This window comes from Penaeus chinensis, chromosome 19 (genome assembly GCF_019202785.1).
Source record: "Penaeus chinensis breed Huanghai No. 1 chromosome 19, ASM1920278v2, whole genome shotgun sequence".
NCBI classification, from domain to species: Eukaryota; Metazoa; Arthropoda; class Malacostraca; order Decapoda; family Penaeidae; genus Penaeus; species Penaeus chinensis.
The window spans coordinates 19,922,688-19,937,687 of record NC_061837.1 but is presented as its reverse complement, the minus strand read 5'-3'; the positions used below and the strand labels follow the sequence as shown (position 1 = coordinate 19,937,687).

Below are 15,000 nucleotides of genomic sequence, written 5' to 3'. Positions count from 1 at the left end.
ATATCGTGAGGATCGACACGTGTGGTATTGTGGCCGATGGAAAAAAAATAGCAAAGACAAAACGACGCAAAAGTTGCGTTTTCTCGACCAGCGATTACACAGGCACGTTCCTGCAGGGGACACATTTTGAACTATTTAAAGTAATTTTGTTTGTTAATCATTGGCTTCAGAAGCATTGGGATCATGAGATTGTTATTAACTGCACTGGCATGTCAAAAACAAGTAGCGTAGATTGGAGGAGTTTTTGTTCAGAAGTTACCCAAAATTGGTTACAAAATCAAAATTCTATAGGAGGTGCCGGTGTAATCGTTGAGATCGACGAAACGCTTCTCGTGCGCCGCAATTACAACAGAGGGAGGCACCTTGGTCAAGTGTGAGTCTTTGGGGGGTATTGAGTGTGATTCTAAAAAGAAATGTGTGGTGCCGTTGGTAGGCAGTTATAGGAGTACAGACACGCTCATACCCCTAATTAAGCAATTTATATTACCAGGAACAGTAATTTGTAGTGATGGGTGGGCTGCCTACCGCAATTTAAAACATGGGTACGAGCACCTTGTAATTATTAATTTATATATTTTTTTAGACCCACACTTCCCACATATCCACACACAGAATATCGAAAAGGTCTGGCGGGATATGAAAGAATACATAAAGCATCCGGGTATGCGGGAAGAGTGTTTGAACCAGTATATATCCCGCTACCTATTTATTAAATCCTCTCAAACACCCCTCCATACTTTTTTTTCCCACTGAGGCGGCACGGCTCTACCCGCCCCAAGGTGGGAGAGCGAGAGAAGGGCCCCTGCCTCCCCCAATTCCAGTGGAGCAAGATAGCTCTTCTGAGAGTGAATAGTCAGGTAAGAGTAGACAAAACCTGTATCGCCAGTAACCTAAACTATAATTTTACAAGATTTACCAGAAGTCAGTATAGTGGAAACCTATATAAATTATATCCGTTTACACAAATATAGATATCCATATTTAGTTTTAATAAATTCGCGCAATTCACAGCAAAATATAAAGTACGTACTTTGAACAATGGGCACTTGGTAAATTAGCGAATTACACTTCACAAACAAGCACAAATGCTAGCCAATGAAAACTTCAGAAAATTACGTCAATCCTTCCTGACCAATCATAACTCTTTAATTCAGAGAGTCCTGCCCTTGCCCACAAAAAAACGTTCAGTGTGTGTCTGGCCGCCGTGAAAGAATTGTACGTATTAAAAAATATATATTGAAAGCCGGTTGACTTTTACAAATCGCGAAATACACCTACCCCTGGAAATACTACCACGTTTAAGACGACGTATTTGGGTGAAGCATAATAACGGAGGCGCATCGATATAAGGTTTGTACAATTTAAGTAACGCATGACGAGAACCGGCAAAATGTACATATTTATTGGGCGAAGTATATTTCAAGTAATTATCAAAATTAGGCAATAAAAAACCCTTGAATCGAATATGACAATAATACACGCAGTATTAATACCAATTATTGTTGATTTAGCAATTGCAAACGATCACAGATGATTAGATGGTTAGGTGTGCCGTCGCAGCGCGCGATGAAATCGGGCGAAAGCTTTCTTAGTTCCGCGGGACGGCTAAGAATTTCAAGCTGCGCAGCATGAAGTCCCGCCACGGCCTCCGAAGTATTTTAGGCTGAGGCAAAGGTAAATAAATTCCATCTTACACTGTAAGACAATAATAAACATTGAACGGTTACCATTTTATATGATAATCATCACAAAGGTTTGCAAGGTCTGTTACTAAAATGAGATCAGATTTTGTTATTTGAGAATAACATCCGCGTAGACTGCGTGTGCCGCAAAGATGGCGCGATACGTAACTGTCAATAGCGCATTTTTATTCTGTTTGCTTTGGTTTGCTTTGCTTTGTACTATTTGTTAACGCAGTCAACCAGTAAAATACCGTTGCTGTTTGAGGAACAATTAATGAAGCCTTATGCATAAGTTTCATACGGTCATCAGGAAACGCATTTTCATATTAAAGAGTTCAATTCCCGTCACGGCGGTCGTAAAATGCCTGCGCTCTGACTTCTAACTTGAGCCCGAGAAAACGACATATTGCATTAGGAAGTCAAACGCAGGTGTCGTAGGGGAAATCGCCGCCGTGGCACAAGTGTTAACGCGGCGAAGCACGGTTGATTAGGAAGGGCATCCAATCAGGCAAGGGTGACACTGCCATACAATCTCTCAATAGTGAATTTGCCTATGTCCTGCAGTGGAATGAATGGCTGTTGATATATATACATATATATATATATATATATATATATATATATATATGGTATTTATATGTATATATATTATATTTACACACATATGTGTGTCTATATATATGCATCTATCTATTGATCTATATATTTATATATGTGTGTGTGTGTCTGTCTGTGTGTGTGTGTGTGTGTGTGTGTGTGTGTGTGTGTGTGTGTGTGTGTGTGTGTGTGTGTGTGTGTGTGTGTCTGTGTGTCTGTGTTTGTGTGTGTGTGTGTGTGTGTGTGTGTGTGTGTGTCTGTGTGTGTTTATGTACTCACACATACACACGCATACACACACACATATATATACATGTATGTATAAATATATATATATATATATATATATATATACATTCAAGTATATATACATGTGTGTGTGTATATATATATATATATATAAAGATTGGATGCCCTTCCTAATCAACCGCGGTTGGGCGCGCTTAACACCTGTGCCACGGTGGTGACTTCCCCTACGACACCTGCGTTTGACTTTTCAAGGCGAGATCGCGCTCGAGCGAGCAGTCAAGAGCCCGGGCATTTTTACGACAGCCTCGACGGGGAATTTAACTCGGGACCACAAAGTCCAATGCGCTAACCACTGGACTATTGCGGCAGTAATATATGTATATATATATATATTTATAGTTATATATATGGAGGTGTATATATATTATATATATGTATATGTGTCTGTGTGTGAACTCCCTGTTTTTGTCTCTCAGTAAAAATAAGTGTGTCTGTGAGTGTTTGCATGAGTAAAAGTGTGTGTGTGTGTATGCATGAGTGTGTATGTATCCATACATACATATATAAAATATATATACATATATACACCCTCACATATATAATATATATATACACACATACACATACACATCATACATACATATATAAATAGAATATATAGATATATATATACATATATGCGTATATATATATTTATAGATGCGTATATATACATACACTCGTAGATATACACACACACACCTACAAACGTTTCGAAGGTTGTTCACACAAGCCTTCCTTCTCAGTGCTGTAAGCGGAAACTATATAATGTCATTAGAGAATTCAGTTATGAAGAGAAGGTTCTGGATAATTAAATAATAAACTAACCAAAAAGTTAAGGGGTCGTCTAATGGGTGAACAAGCTAGTTGCGGTTTTTGTGCTGTTCAATTCTGCCTTCATATTTGTTATTAGGAGGGATTCTGAGGTGACGAGGTCGGGGCGGGAGGAATGGGAGGATAAAATACAAATTCGACACCTGAGGGACAAATCTATTATGTGTGTGCGTGTGTGTGTGTGTGTGTGTGTGTGTGTGTGTGTGTGTGTGTGTGTGTGTGTGTGTGTGTGTGTGTGTGTGTGTGTTTACACATATATTTATATGTGTGTTTGTGTATATACTCAAATATATGTGTATATATATCTACATATATGTTTATGTGTTTGTGTCTGTGTTTTGTGTATATATATATGTATATACATATTTATATGTATATATGCACATATTTATATACGGGCATATATTTAAGCAGGTGTGTGCATGCATGCCCACTTATTTTCTCTCGTTCCATTTTCACAGAGGGCGAAGGAAATCACAAAATGCGCTACGAAGCTCAAAGGGAACGTCAGTTGCCTCCGGCTTCCGAGGCTCTCACTCGACAACCTGGGCGAGTACGAGTGCGAGACGAGTGTGGCTGGAGGGAGGCGGTCCGCGAGCACATTCAATCTGACTGCAAGCGGTGAGTGAGTTCTGGCTCTCAAAGGGTGTGTGGCCGCTGGCACGCACTGTACTGGTGCCTCTCTCCTGGGAGGGGGGTCGGAGCCTCTCTCCTGGGAGGGGGGGTCGGAGCCTCTCTCCTGGTAGGGGGGGAAAGTCGGAGCCTCTCTCATGCGAGGGGGGGTCGGAGCCTCTCTCCTAGGAGGGAGAGGGGTTCGGAGTCTCTCTCCTGGAAGGGGGGGTGTCATAGCCTCTCTCCTGGGGGGGGGGGGAGCGGAGCCTCTCTCCTGGGGGGGGGGGGGGAGCGGAGCCTCTCTCCTTGGAGGGGGGGTCGGAGTCTCTCCTGGGAGGGGGGGGGGTCGGAGTCTCTCCTGGGAGGGGGGGGGGGGGTCGGGGTCTCTCCTGGGAGGGGGGCGGTCGGAGTCTCTCCTGGGAGGGGGGGGGGGGTCGGAGCCTCTCTCCTGGGAGAGGGGGGGGGGGGGTAGGAGTCTCTCTCCAGGGAAGGGATTAATTAATTATTTAAAATTATCAGCTGCATCAACAGCTAAGGTTGGGAATCGGAAACGGAAGCGGCGAACACCTTGTTAGACTGAAATATCAAAATATTTAAAACGTTTAAAATCTAGTAATCAATGTCATAAATAACAATAAATATATTAAAAATCGCAACATAAATATTATGCTCTAAATGTCTAAAAACTATTGCATAAACATTATGCATAATTTAATTTTATTGAAAATATTAGTTTCCCTAAGGAAACTAATAAGACTTTCTATGTCACAGTCCTCCCCTAATACATTTTTCAGTGTATATGGGGGAGGCAAGTACCTTCCTCTTTGGTCTGAGAATGTTGCACATCTTTCCATTACATGTGCGACCGTTAATGGCTCTTGGCATTCCTTACAGCGTGCTTCACTTTTAGCCATCATCGGCAATGAGTCAGTCTTGTGTGCCCGATTCTCAGCCTTGTTATTACAACTTGTACTTGTCGGTTGGGATGGATGCTGCTCACCCAACTGCCAAGGTCATCTCTAATCTCTCGCAGTTTATTTCTAGAGGTATGCCTCCATTGTTCCCTCCATTTATCACGCAGACAACTCAGGGCTGAGTGGCAGCTGCCTTGGCCTTCTGATCAGCTCGCTCATTCCCACTGATACCAACATGCGCTGGCACCCAACACAGAGTTATCTTTTTACGTGCTGGCATCAGTGCAAGCCAATCTTGAATCTCCCTCACCACTGGATGTGATGAGTTTAAGCTCTTGATTGCTTGCAGGGCACTACAAGAGTCACAGTATATTACAACGGAATGGTTTGTAAGATCTCTAGTCATCTTGACTGTTGCAAGGATGGCATGTAACTCTGCAGTAAAAATCGAGGCTGATCGAGAAAGACTGCCAGATGCAATATTCCATCTGCTCACTGCTGCAAAGCCCACACCATTTTTTAGATTTTGAACTATCTGTTTATATTGCATATGATCCTTGGTACTTAGAAGTGTGTTAAAGAAATATCTCTCTGACTTCTGCTTCGGATCTCTCCCCTTTCCCGATTCCGACCAAATCCAGTTCGACTTGATTAGTCCAAGGGGGGATGTTCATTACACCTTTGTAGTCCCGGTGTAATGAAAGAGGCGGCTCTCCACTCTCAGCATACAGGGACTCAACAGGTGAAAACCTGAAAGCCCCTATACAGATTCTCAGAGCTTCATTATGAACCGAGTCCAATATCCGGAGAACAGTGGGAGTTGCAGATGAATAAGCCTCACATCCATAGTCAAGTTTACTACAAGTAAGTGCTCGGTAAAAAAGCCACAGAAGCGTTGTGCGGTCTGCACCCCAAGATAGGTGTGAAAGAACCCGCAAAATACTAAGCGCTTTTGTAGCTTTCACATTTAACTGTTTAATGCGAGGCACCCATGTAAGCCTTGAGTCAAAAATTAGACCCAAGTACTTTACCTCTTGGACAAAATGCAGTGGGTTGCTCCTAAATAGAGGGAAGGATTGAACTTTCCTCGTTTGTGGAAATGCATAGCCATGGTCTTACTTGGAGAAAATTTGAACCCATGGTATGTTGCCCATTGCACAACCTGATTTATTGCAGTCTGCATGTGTCCTAGCACATCCTGTAAGCTTCCTCCTGAGCAGTACAGTGTAAAGTCATACAGACTACATGAGACAGCACTTGGAACGATCTTTACGATGTCATTTATAGCAATGGTAAACAGGTTACACTTAGGACACTCCCTTGTGGGACCCCTTCCAGCTGATCTTCCAGGTTAGAGAAGCTGTTTCCCACCCTCACTCTAAACTTCCTGTTCGCAAGGAAGCTTTGTATGAAGGTAGGCAATGCTCCTCTTAAACCAATGTCATACAGCTTCATGAGTATGCCATGCTTCCAAGTAGTATAAGCCTTTTCAAGGTCAAATAAGACTGCTAACATATGATGTCACTGTGTGTAGGAATTCTGTATTGCAGTTTTCATCCTTACAAGTACATCTGTGGTCGATCTCAGTTTTCTAAACCCAAAATGATATGGGGTCAGCACGTTTTCCTTTTTTAGCAGCCATGTCAACCTGAAATTTACCATTTTCTCCATCAACTTGCAGATGCAGCTGGTTAGAGAAATGGGTCTATAATTCCCTTGTATAGAAGCATGCTTACCAGGTTTAGAGATAGGAATGATTATAGCTTCTTTCTATGTGGATGGCACTGTGCCCTCCCTATAGATCCTATTGAATAGATCCAACAGGAACGTTCGGGAACTCTCCGGTAAGTGAGATATCATTTGGTATGGAATATCGTGACTTCCTGGGGCAGTCTTACGGCAGAGCTGCAAAGCAGAGTCCATCTCCTTGTGCAAAAATGGCAAGTTGTATGGAACAGGAACGACACTGGGTGTTGTTCCTGTTCAGCCCGAAGAGTGGAGAATCGGGCAGTGTAAGATGCTCCAGAGGAGATCTCTGCCATGGATTCTGCCAGCTCATTTGCAACATCTGTTTTGTCTGTCAGGATTATACCATCTATTTTCAGAGCAGGTGGTGATATGGATGTGCTCTTTCCAGCGATCTAATGCACCTTGTCCCATACCCATGCTAAGGGGGTCCCAGAGTTAATTAAGGAGACATACTGCCTCCTTGATGTCCACATAGTCTCCTTTAGCACTCGCCTGGCCTTGGCTCAGGTCTTTTTGTACTGTATCAAGGTTACATCGCTTGGGTGTCGTTTCAACTGCCTTAATGCAGCCCTTCTTGCTCTGACAGCTTGCTGGCATTCATCAGACCACCATGGTACCGGAGGTCGACGGTACTGCCCGCTACTTCTGGGAATTGATGCTTCTGCTGCAAGGTGAATTCGTGATGTGAAGTGATTAACAGCATCTTGAACACACTGGAAATCATTCACAGATCCTTTCAATACTGAAGTTGATCTAAAAAGATTCCAATCTGCGTGTTCAAGTCGCCATCTCTGCACTCCATTGGCTGGAATACCATTCACCTCCTCCAAAAGTATTGGATAGTGGTCACCTCCATGTAAGTCTTCCATGACCTGCCAAGTGAAATTCAAGTGTGAATCAGGTGAACCAATTGACAGGTCAATATTGGAGAATGTCCCAGTTTGAATTTGGAAATGTGTGGGTGCATCACTTTTCAGTAAAACTGCATCTACTCTTGAGAACAAGGACTCCAAGGCCCTTCCTCGAGGGTTGTACAAAGTGTCACCCCAGAGGTGATGCCGACCATTGAAGTCTCCCAAGAGTAGAAATGGATGAGGTAACTGTTCAAGTAAATCTTTCAAAGCATCTATGTTGAGATTATGTGGAGGGAGGTAGATGGATGCAATAGTGTAAGGTCGTGTCAAGCCTATTCTCACAGCTTTCACCTGCAGTGTCGTCTGCAGGTTGATGGAGTGGAAGGGAATATCCTGACGTACCATCACTGCTACTCCTCCATGAGGTCCATTATCAAATGTTCCATAATGGGCTTGAACTTGGAATCCTCTCAGGGAAATTGGACGATTTTCCCTGGTCATAATCTCATGTAGGTATACACAAACTTGATTACATAAAGCTATCAGATGTTGCAGTTCTTCCCATTTTGCATGAATTCCCTGACAATTCCATTGGATTAAAGTATCCAGTTCTTCAGGTTGACAAACTACTTCATAAGGTGTTTGGCAGCACCTGTGGTTAAGGCCCGCCCTACACCTTTAGGCTGTCCCTTTCCAGCATCTTGGGAGTACCTTTTGGTGGGTTGTTTAACTGGGGAACTAGTTTCCACAGGCTTCCTTTGGACAGGCTCGGAATGTCTTTGCTTGGGCAAAGGATGGACCTGAGCCTTCGGTTCAGGCGCATTCTGTCTAGCAGTGGAGGCCCCTGTGGATGTGGTGGCCTCAGGAGCCCTGCCTGATGCATCCAAAGACTCGACTCTATGAAGAGTCTTTTGAACAGGCTCAGGATTCCTCTGCCTGTAGAAAGGGCGTACCTGAGCCTTTACTTCAGGGGGATTCTGCCTAGCAGCAAAGGCCCCTGTGAATGTGGTGGCAGCTGAAGCTGTCACTGTTGAGGCCTCTGGAGCCTTAACTGATGGCTCCAAGGACCTTACTTTGGGAGGAGGAGTCTCCTCAATAGACCCCTCACTCCTACTCCGTTTCGGGTGCTAAAACTCACCAGAGGCATTTTCAGCATTTGCGGACTGAGGTTTAAAGGTAGTGGCAGAGTGTGTGGCGTTAGAAGTATTGGAGAGTATGGGATGGCGGGAAGGAGGATGGGCTAGAACTGAGGCAAAGGACTTACCCGGCTGTGCAAATAGCACATGGGCACATCGCTTTGCTTCTGCATAACTAACTTTCTCCTTGCTCCTTATTGCCAATACTTCTTTTTCAAACTTGTACCTTTTACATTGCTTAGAAGAAGCTTCAATCTTCTTTGCAGTGGTAACAGCATATTGGATCTGGACAGTTATCATCTCCTTGATGACCTGTTGTACCACATTTTACACACACTCTTGGTTGTCCATTTTTCTTAAAACAGCAAGTGTTGGCTCCATGCCCATAACCCTGGCAGTGGAAGCACCGTATAGGGTTGGGCACATATGGCTTTACCTTGAGGTGGTACCATGCCAATTTAACCGATTCAGGTAGGACTACCGATTCAAAAGTTGGAAGAAGAGCTGGTGTCGACTGTTCAAAACCATCAACTTTCTTCTTAAAACGTTTTACTGCCAGTAAATTAAAATTCTTTGGTTCTTCTAACAGTTTCTCCTCAGAATACCTCATCAGGTCTCGGGAAAAAACAATTCTCTTACACTAATTGAGGGTTTTGTAAGGAGAACATGAGACTTGAGCCCCAGGAATGTCGCATATTGCACGCAGACGGTCACTTCCGTCTGGTGACGATACCTCGACTATCAGGCTACCATCTCGCTGTGGGGTGATGCAAGGATCACGTTGACATACCTCAGGTTTCTTCCAATGTACTTCAAAAATATCAAGATACCCTTTGGAATCTGGTAAGGTTCCAGAGTGACAATATGTGATGTTCCAGAGGGATTGGCAAGGGGATTGCAAAGGTCGTCAGGGAGAGAGCACGTTCTTTGTAAATTTGCAGAAATACAAATTATAAATCTTCTTTTCCTCCATCCCCCCCCCCCCCCATCACATATTGTCACTCTGGAACCTTACCAGATTCCAAAGGGTATCTTGATATTTTTGAAGTACATCGGAAGAAAGCTGAGGTATGTCAACGTGATCCTTGCATCACCCACAGCGAGATGGTATCCTGATAGTCGAGGTCCAGGGAGGGGAGGTTGGAGTCTGTTGCAAAAGCTAAATACAATTATACCTGTAGAAGACTAGTGTAGGGAAAGGAGCGAAAGAGTGTAAGTGTAGTATGTGTGTGTAGTGTATGTGTTTGATGCGAGGATATAAAGGTTAGTAAGCGTGATATGAGCCGAGGAGAGGCGTGTGCGTATACACAATATAGCAGAGAGCCACCTTAATTAAAGTAAATGAAAATAAAGTATCACTATTCAAGGAGTTATCAGCAATCGTACCCTTACTTCTTAAAGTCGGGCGTTGTTAAAACAAGCATACATAAAACAGTTTATGGCAGATAAAAGTTAAGACAAACACACAGTAAAACATGAAACGATAAAACAAACGGAAACACAAACACGAATAAAACAGGAAAATGGACGTTAGTGCAAAAGGAACTTAAAACATTGAATTACGAGCAAAGAAACATAAAATACACCTAATAAAACAAACGATAAAACAATACAACGACAGGAAAACAGGAACGATGAAATAAGACGATAGATAAAACGGACATAAAATAAAACCATGCAAATATTATAAAACATGAACGATGAAATAGAAAATAACTTTGTATAAAAAACATAAAACCCTGAAGATAATAAGCACCGGTCACTCACGGTCACTTTGGCCGATCAAAGATCTCGCAAATTATTTCTTACACTTTATATTAAAATAACCCCCACGACCACTTAATTTCACCGAGTAAAGCCTATTCCAGGGTTCCTCAGACTGCCGGCGAGGAAGACCCCTAGCAAAATCCCCCCCTTTGTTCTTACTTGCTTCCCAGGTCACCTTGTAGGCGAGAAAGGGAGCTAGTTATAGTTCTTTTATAAATTTATAAAAAAAGTCTTAAAACTCAACATAATCTTAAAATACCAGTATATGCAATAAAACAACTAAAAAAACATTTACAATTTTTAATTTGTTTTGTAAAAGAATAATAAAATCGAGAAAATAAAACACTTATAATAAAGATATAACTTGAAATTAATATCATTGTACTTTTGAAATCAAAATGGGTTTCCGGTATTTTTATGTATATATACATAAATATCTGAAAATGAAAAAAAAAATTCAGATCTAAAAAAGATATTGGCTAAAATAATAAGAATTGGTAGCGTTCTTCATGTGTGGCGTGTGCGTGGGCATCCTCTCACTTGTGAGATAAATGCTGGTTTCTTGGGACCGGGAGGTGATGATGGCCGGTAGACGTGTTACATTAGAGAAAGGGGACGCTTGGGGAAGATTTCGACACAGTAAAGCCTCTTCCACAACCTCAATTGAAAATGTACAGCAAAATTGCGCCACGCACTGCTCCACCAGGTAGGAGTGTTGCCACCTTTAGTTCTCTCAATACATTTTTTTTTTATCCGCGCCTGTGGGAGAGTTGGAGGTGAGAGGAGATTCATTCAACTATTACTTCCTGGAGTGATGACGGAAGATCGGCGAGGTCAATCACTACAGCTCCCCCCCCCCCCCCCCCCTACAAGCGCGGAGAGGATAGGATAGCTTAATATAGGTATTATGTAAAATCAATTTCCTCATATTTCTACGGCAAAGCGATGTGAGCTTATGGTGCATACGACCCACGACTGACTCCCTATTGATACTGGTACGACTTACAACCTGTGCCAATTGTGCTTACACCTCTTCCTCGCCTGGTCTGTCATATCTCGAACTCGGGCCTGGGACTTCAGGGTCTGCCAAATCTTCTCTGTCCTCAATCTGAAGGCTATAATCTCCATCGGTCGGTCGATCGGGGTCGTCTTCTTCCTCCTCTAGTCTCGGCGGCGGTTCTGCAACACTGGATCCTTCCCGTGGCGTGTATCTTCATAACTGGTTAATATGGCACTTAAGTTCTTGATGCGGCGTTAACATTGATTAACTGGCCCGATCTGCTTGATGACTTACCGGCCCACTCCACCTTGGCGCTAGTGCTGCTACATGACGTGGTCGAATCGGGCAGATGATCCTGACCAATACAAGCTCTCCCACCTGTGGGCTAAATCTTGGCCGACTTTCTTAATGTAATCACGAATCCAGCTTTCTTTGGCGTTCCTCATACATTGTATTGTGGCATCGCAAGCTTCACAGAGTCCCTCTCTTAACATCCTGGCAGCATCTTCGTCTGCTTCCTGATAATTGGTTAAGTTGGCAGGATAATATCCTGCCAACAGAGGCGTCTGATTAACACTTCTATGTACTGACGTGTTCAACACTAGACACACATATGGAAGCAACCTGTCCCAATCTTGTGGATACTGACCCACTAATGTTGCCAAGGAGTCCCTCAGGACCCTGTTGACCCTTTCCACCATCCCGTTTGCCTGTTAGTGATAACATGTTTTATACAGCATCTTAACCTCTAAAATCTGGCAAACCTGTCTGAATAACCAATTCGTGAAATCGCTTCCATTATCAGTTAGTAACGTCCGAGGCAGACCAAAAAAAAGTAAAGGATTTATCAATGGAAGTGTCTGCAACTGAACCTGCATCTTTCTTAATCAATGGTACAAGTTGTAGAAAACTGGAAAAATAATCTATGACGACCAAGACATACCGATACCCTCTGGCTGAAGTCACCATTTCGACAAGATCAGCCGAGACTCTTTCGAATGGCTGTGTTACTTCCAGCATAGACGCAAAAGGAGCCTGCCTTGAAGCAAGTCCTTTCCTCCTTTGGCTCTGAATACAAGATTGAAAAACTGTCGAACCTCTGCTAAAATTTGTGGGAAATATTACCTATCTTTTAACCTACAATAAGTCCTAAATATGTCTGGATGAGCTGCAGTCTTGTCACAATGTATGAGCTTGAGTACCTTCCCGTTCATAGACCGGGGAATGACAAGTTGCTGTATAACCTCTTCTGGTAAGATATGGTGATGATATAAAAGCCCATCCTTAAACTCGAACTCATCAAGTGGAAGTGGAATCCTCCTCCTAAGAGCCCTTCGTTCCCTAAGGTACAAGTTAATATCATTCCACAGCAGATCATTCAACTGTGCCTCTGCTACCTGCTGTGAATCAAAGACTGTATCAATGCAATCTACTTTCTGATTGATGAGATCTTGAAGGTGATGTGTAGATCCTGGCTTGTACTTAATATCATAATTATGAGAGGAGAGTTCGTTGCTCCATCTTATCATCCTAACAAACTTTATGGGTTGTTTTAAAAACGTATACCAAAGGTCTATGGTCCGTATAGATAGAAAAGTGTCGTACCATAGAAGTACACATTATAATGATGAACTGATTCTACCACAGAGAGTGCTCTGTATCCCTTAGCTTTAGTGAATAGTATGCCACAGCTTGAGGAATGCCCTTCTCATCCCTTAGCATCAAGCAAGATCCAATGGCAACACCTGAAGCATCAGAATGAAGTTCAAACGAACCTATGTTTCAGGTCCTCAAAAGCCTTTTATTGTTTGCTTCCCCACACAAAAAGTCTAGTTAGTGGGGCCGCTAATGTAGCATAGTTGTCTACATGCTTTCGAAAGAAGTCGGTGGCATCTAAGAACTGACGGACTTGCCTTGTCGTCCGCGGAGGCTGCATCCTCGAGATGGCTTCCACCTTCTCGGGATTAGGTGATATACCCTGTGGGGTTATAAGAAAACCTAAGAACTTAAATGAATTTACGGCCAGCTGACATTTTTTTATGTTAAGTCCGAAAGATGAGACAAATGTTTTTCAAAGGATGTTAAATAAATGACAACGTTGTCTAGAAAGGCTAAAGAATGTTTCCCTAAGACTGGATTAAGGATTGCATTAACTGCATATTTAAATGTGCTTGGAGCTGTTGCCAAGCCAAAAGGCATACGATTGAAATGTAGCAACCTAAATCCATCACTAAATGCAATTTTATTTCTATTCTTTGGCTCCACCTCAATCGTCCAATAAGCAGACTTCACATTGGGTTCTGAAAACCACTGTGTACCTGACAACTCGTCTATTATTTGATCCAACATGGGCATGGAGTACATATCTGCAGTGGTGACTCTTTAGCTCTCTGTAGTCCACACAGAAACGAATACCTCCGTCATTTTCCTTAACGAGCACCATGGGTGACAACCCCAGAGATGTTGAGGGTGCAATCACACCTTCCCTCTGCATCTTATAGCACTCCTCCCTAATGATAGCACACTCATCTGGCGAGTGCATATGGCGTCTGAATCGGCTGTGGGAATATGGTGTCTGATATTAGGAACTTACCCTAATGGTGCAGATTCACCAAACAAAGTAGCATGTCGCTGCAACACTGCCATTAATTGACTACTTTTTATGTGAGCCAAAATGACCTTAGAGATGCAAGACTCACCCAAAGGAGTAGAAATGGGTAAGACATCCGTCCTTACAGTAGGAAAGAGATCAAAGTCGTCATCACCATTACCAAAATCGGTAGTGCCATAATAATGCATTAAAATCATCTGTGATGTTCTCAAATTCTGAAAAATATGCGAACAATTAGAATGTGCAACCTTACTATCAAGACCATCACCAGAACATTCAGAAACATTATGAACACAAAAACGATCTGAAAGAAAATGCTCATTTCCATTACAATCAATAATATCAGCATCAGGACAATCCATACTGAAATCATTAAAACTACTAAAATCACCAAGATTATTAAAACATTACCAATATGTAATCCTGAATCCTATTTATTTCTTACATATGCAAAAACTCAATGGTCTCAATACAGGCAATATTTGCTCCTTTTTTTTTTAAATTACGGGATACGTGCAATCATTTACTACTCAAATGGAAACTTTACCTCCCGACACACGTGTACGTGGAATTAGTACCTGAGCAGTTTTGCCCATAACCAAAGCAACCATCTCCAGACTGTTCGGAACCACCCCTGTAATGAACTTTCCTGTCTCTGGTGGACAAACTACCTTCTCAGCGCACAATACTTGCTTGGTGCCATCAGTTTCCCTTGACTGACTGGGGGGGTCGGAGTCTCTCCTGTGAGGGGGGGTTGGAGTCTCTCTCCTGTGAGGGGGGGTTGGAGTCTCTCTCTGTGAGGGGGGGTCGGAGTCTCTCCTGGGAGGGAGGGGGTCAGAGTCTCTCCTGTGAGGGAGGGGGGTCAGAATCTCTCTCCTAGGAGGGGGGGTCGGAGTCTCTCTCTTGGGAGGGAGGGGGTCAGAGTCTCTCTCCTGGGAGGGGAGGGGGGTCGGAGT

At 43.0% G+C, this 15,000-nt stretch overlaps 1 protein-coding gene across 8 annotated transcripts in view; it reads left to right on the top strand.

Annotated features, from left to right (window-relative positions):
* Positions 1–15,000, top strand: part of LOC125035065 (vascular endothelial growth factor receptor 1-like) — a 73,481-nt gene that overhangs the window by 17,560 nt on the left and 40,921 nt on the right. For 7 of the 8 annotated variants that reach the window (XM_047627173.1, XM_047627170.1, XM_047627172.1 and 4 more), the window contains 2 exons: positions 780–857; positions 3,863–4,022. In XM_047627173.1, coding sequence (XP_047483129.1) covers positions 780–857; positions 3,863–4,022 — 238 coding nt within the window. The remainder of the gene's footprint in view (positions 1–779; positions 858–3,862; positions 4,023–15,000) is intronic. The other variant, XM_047627171.1, reaches the window with a different exon arrangement.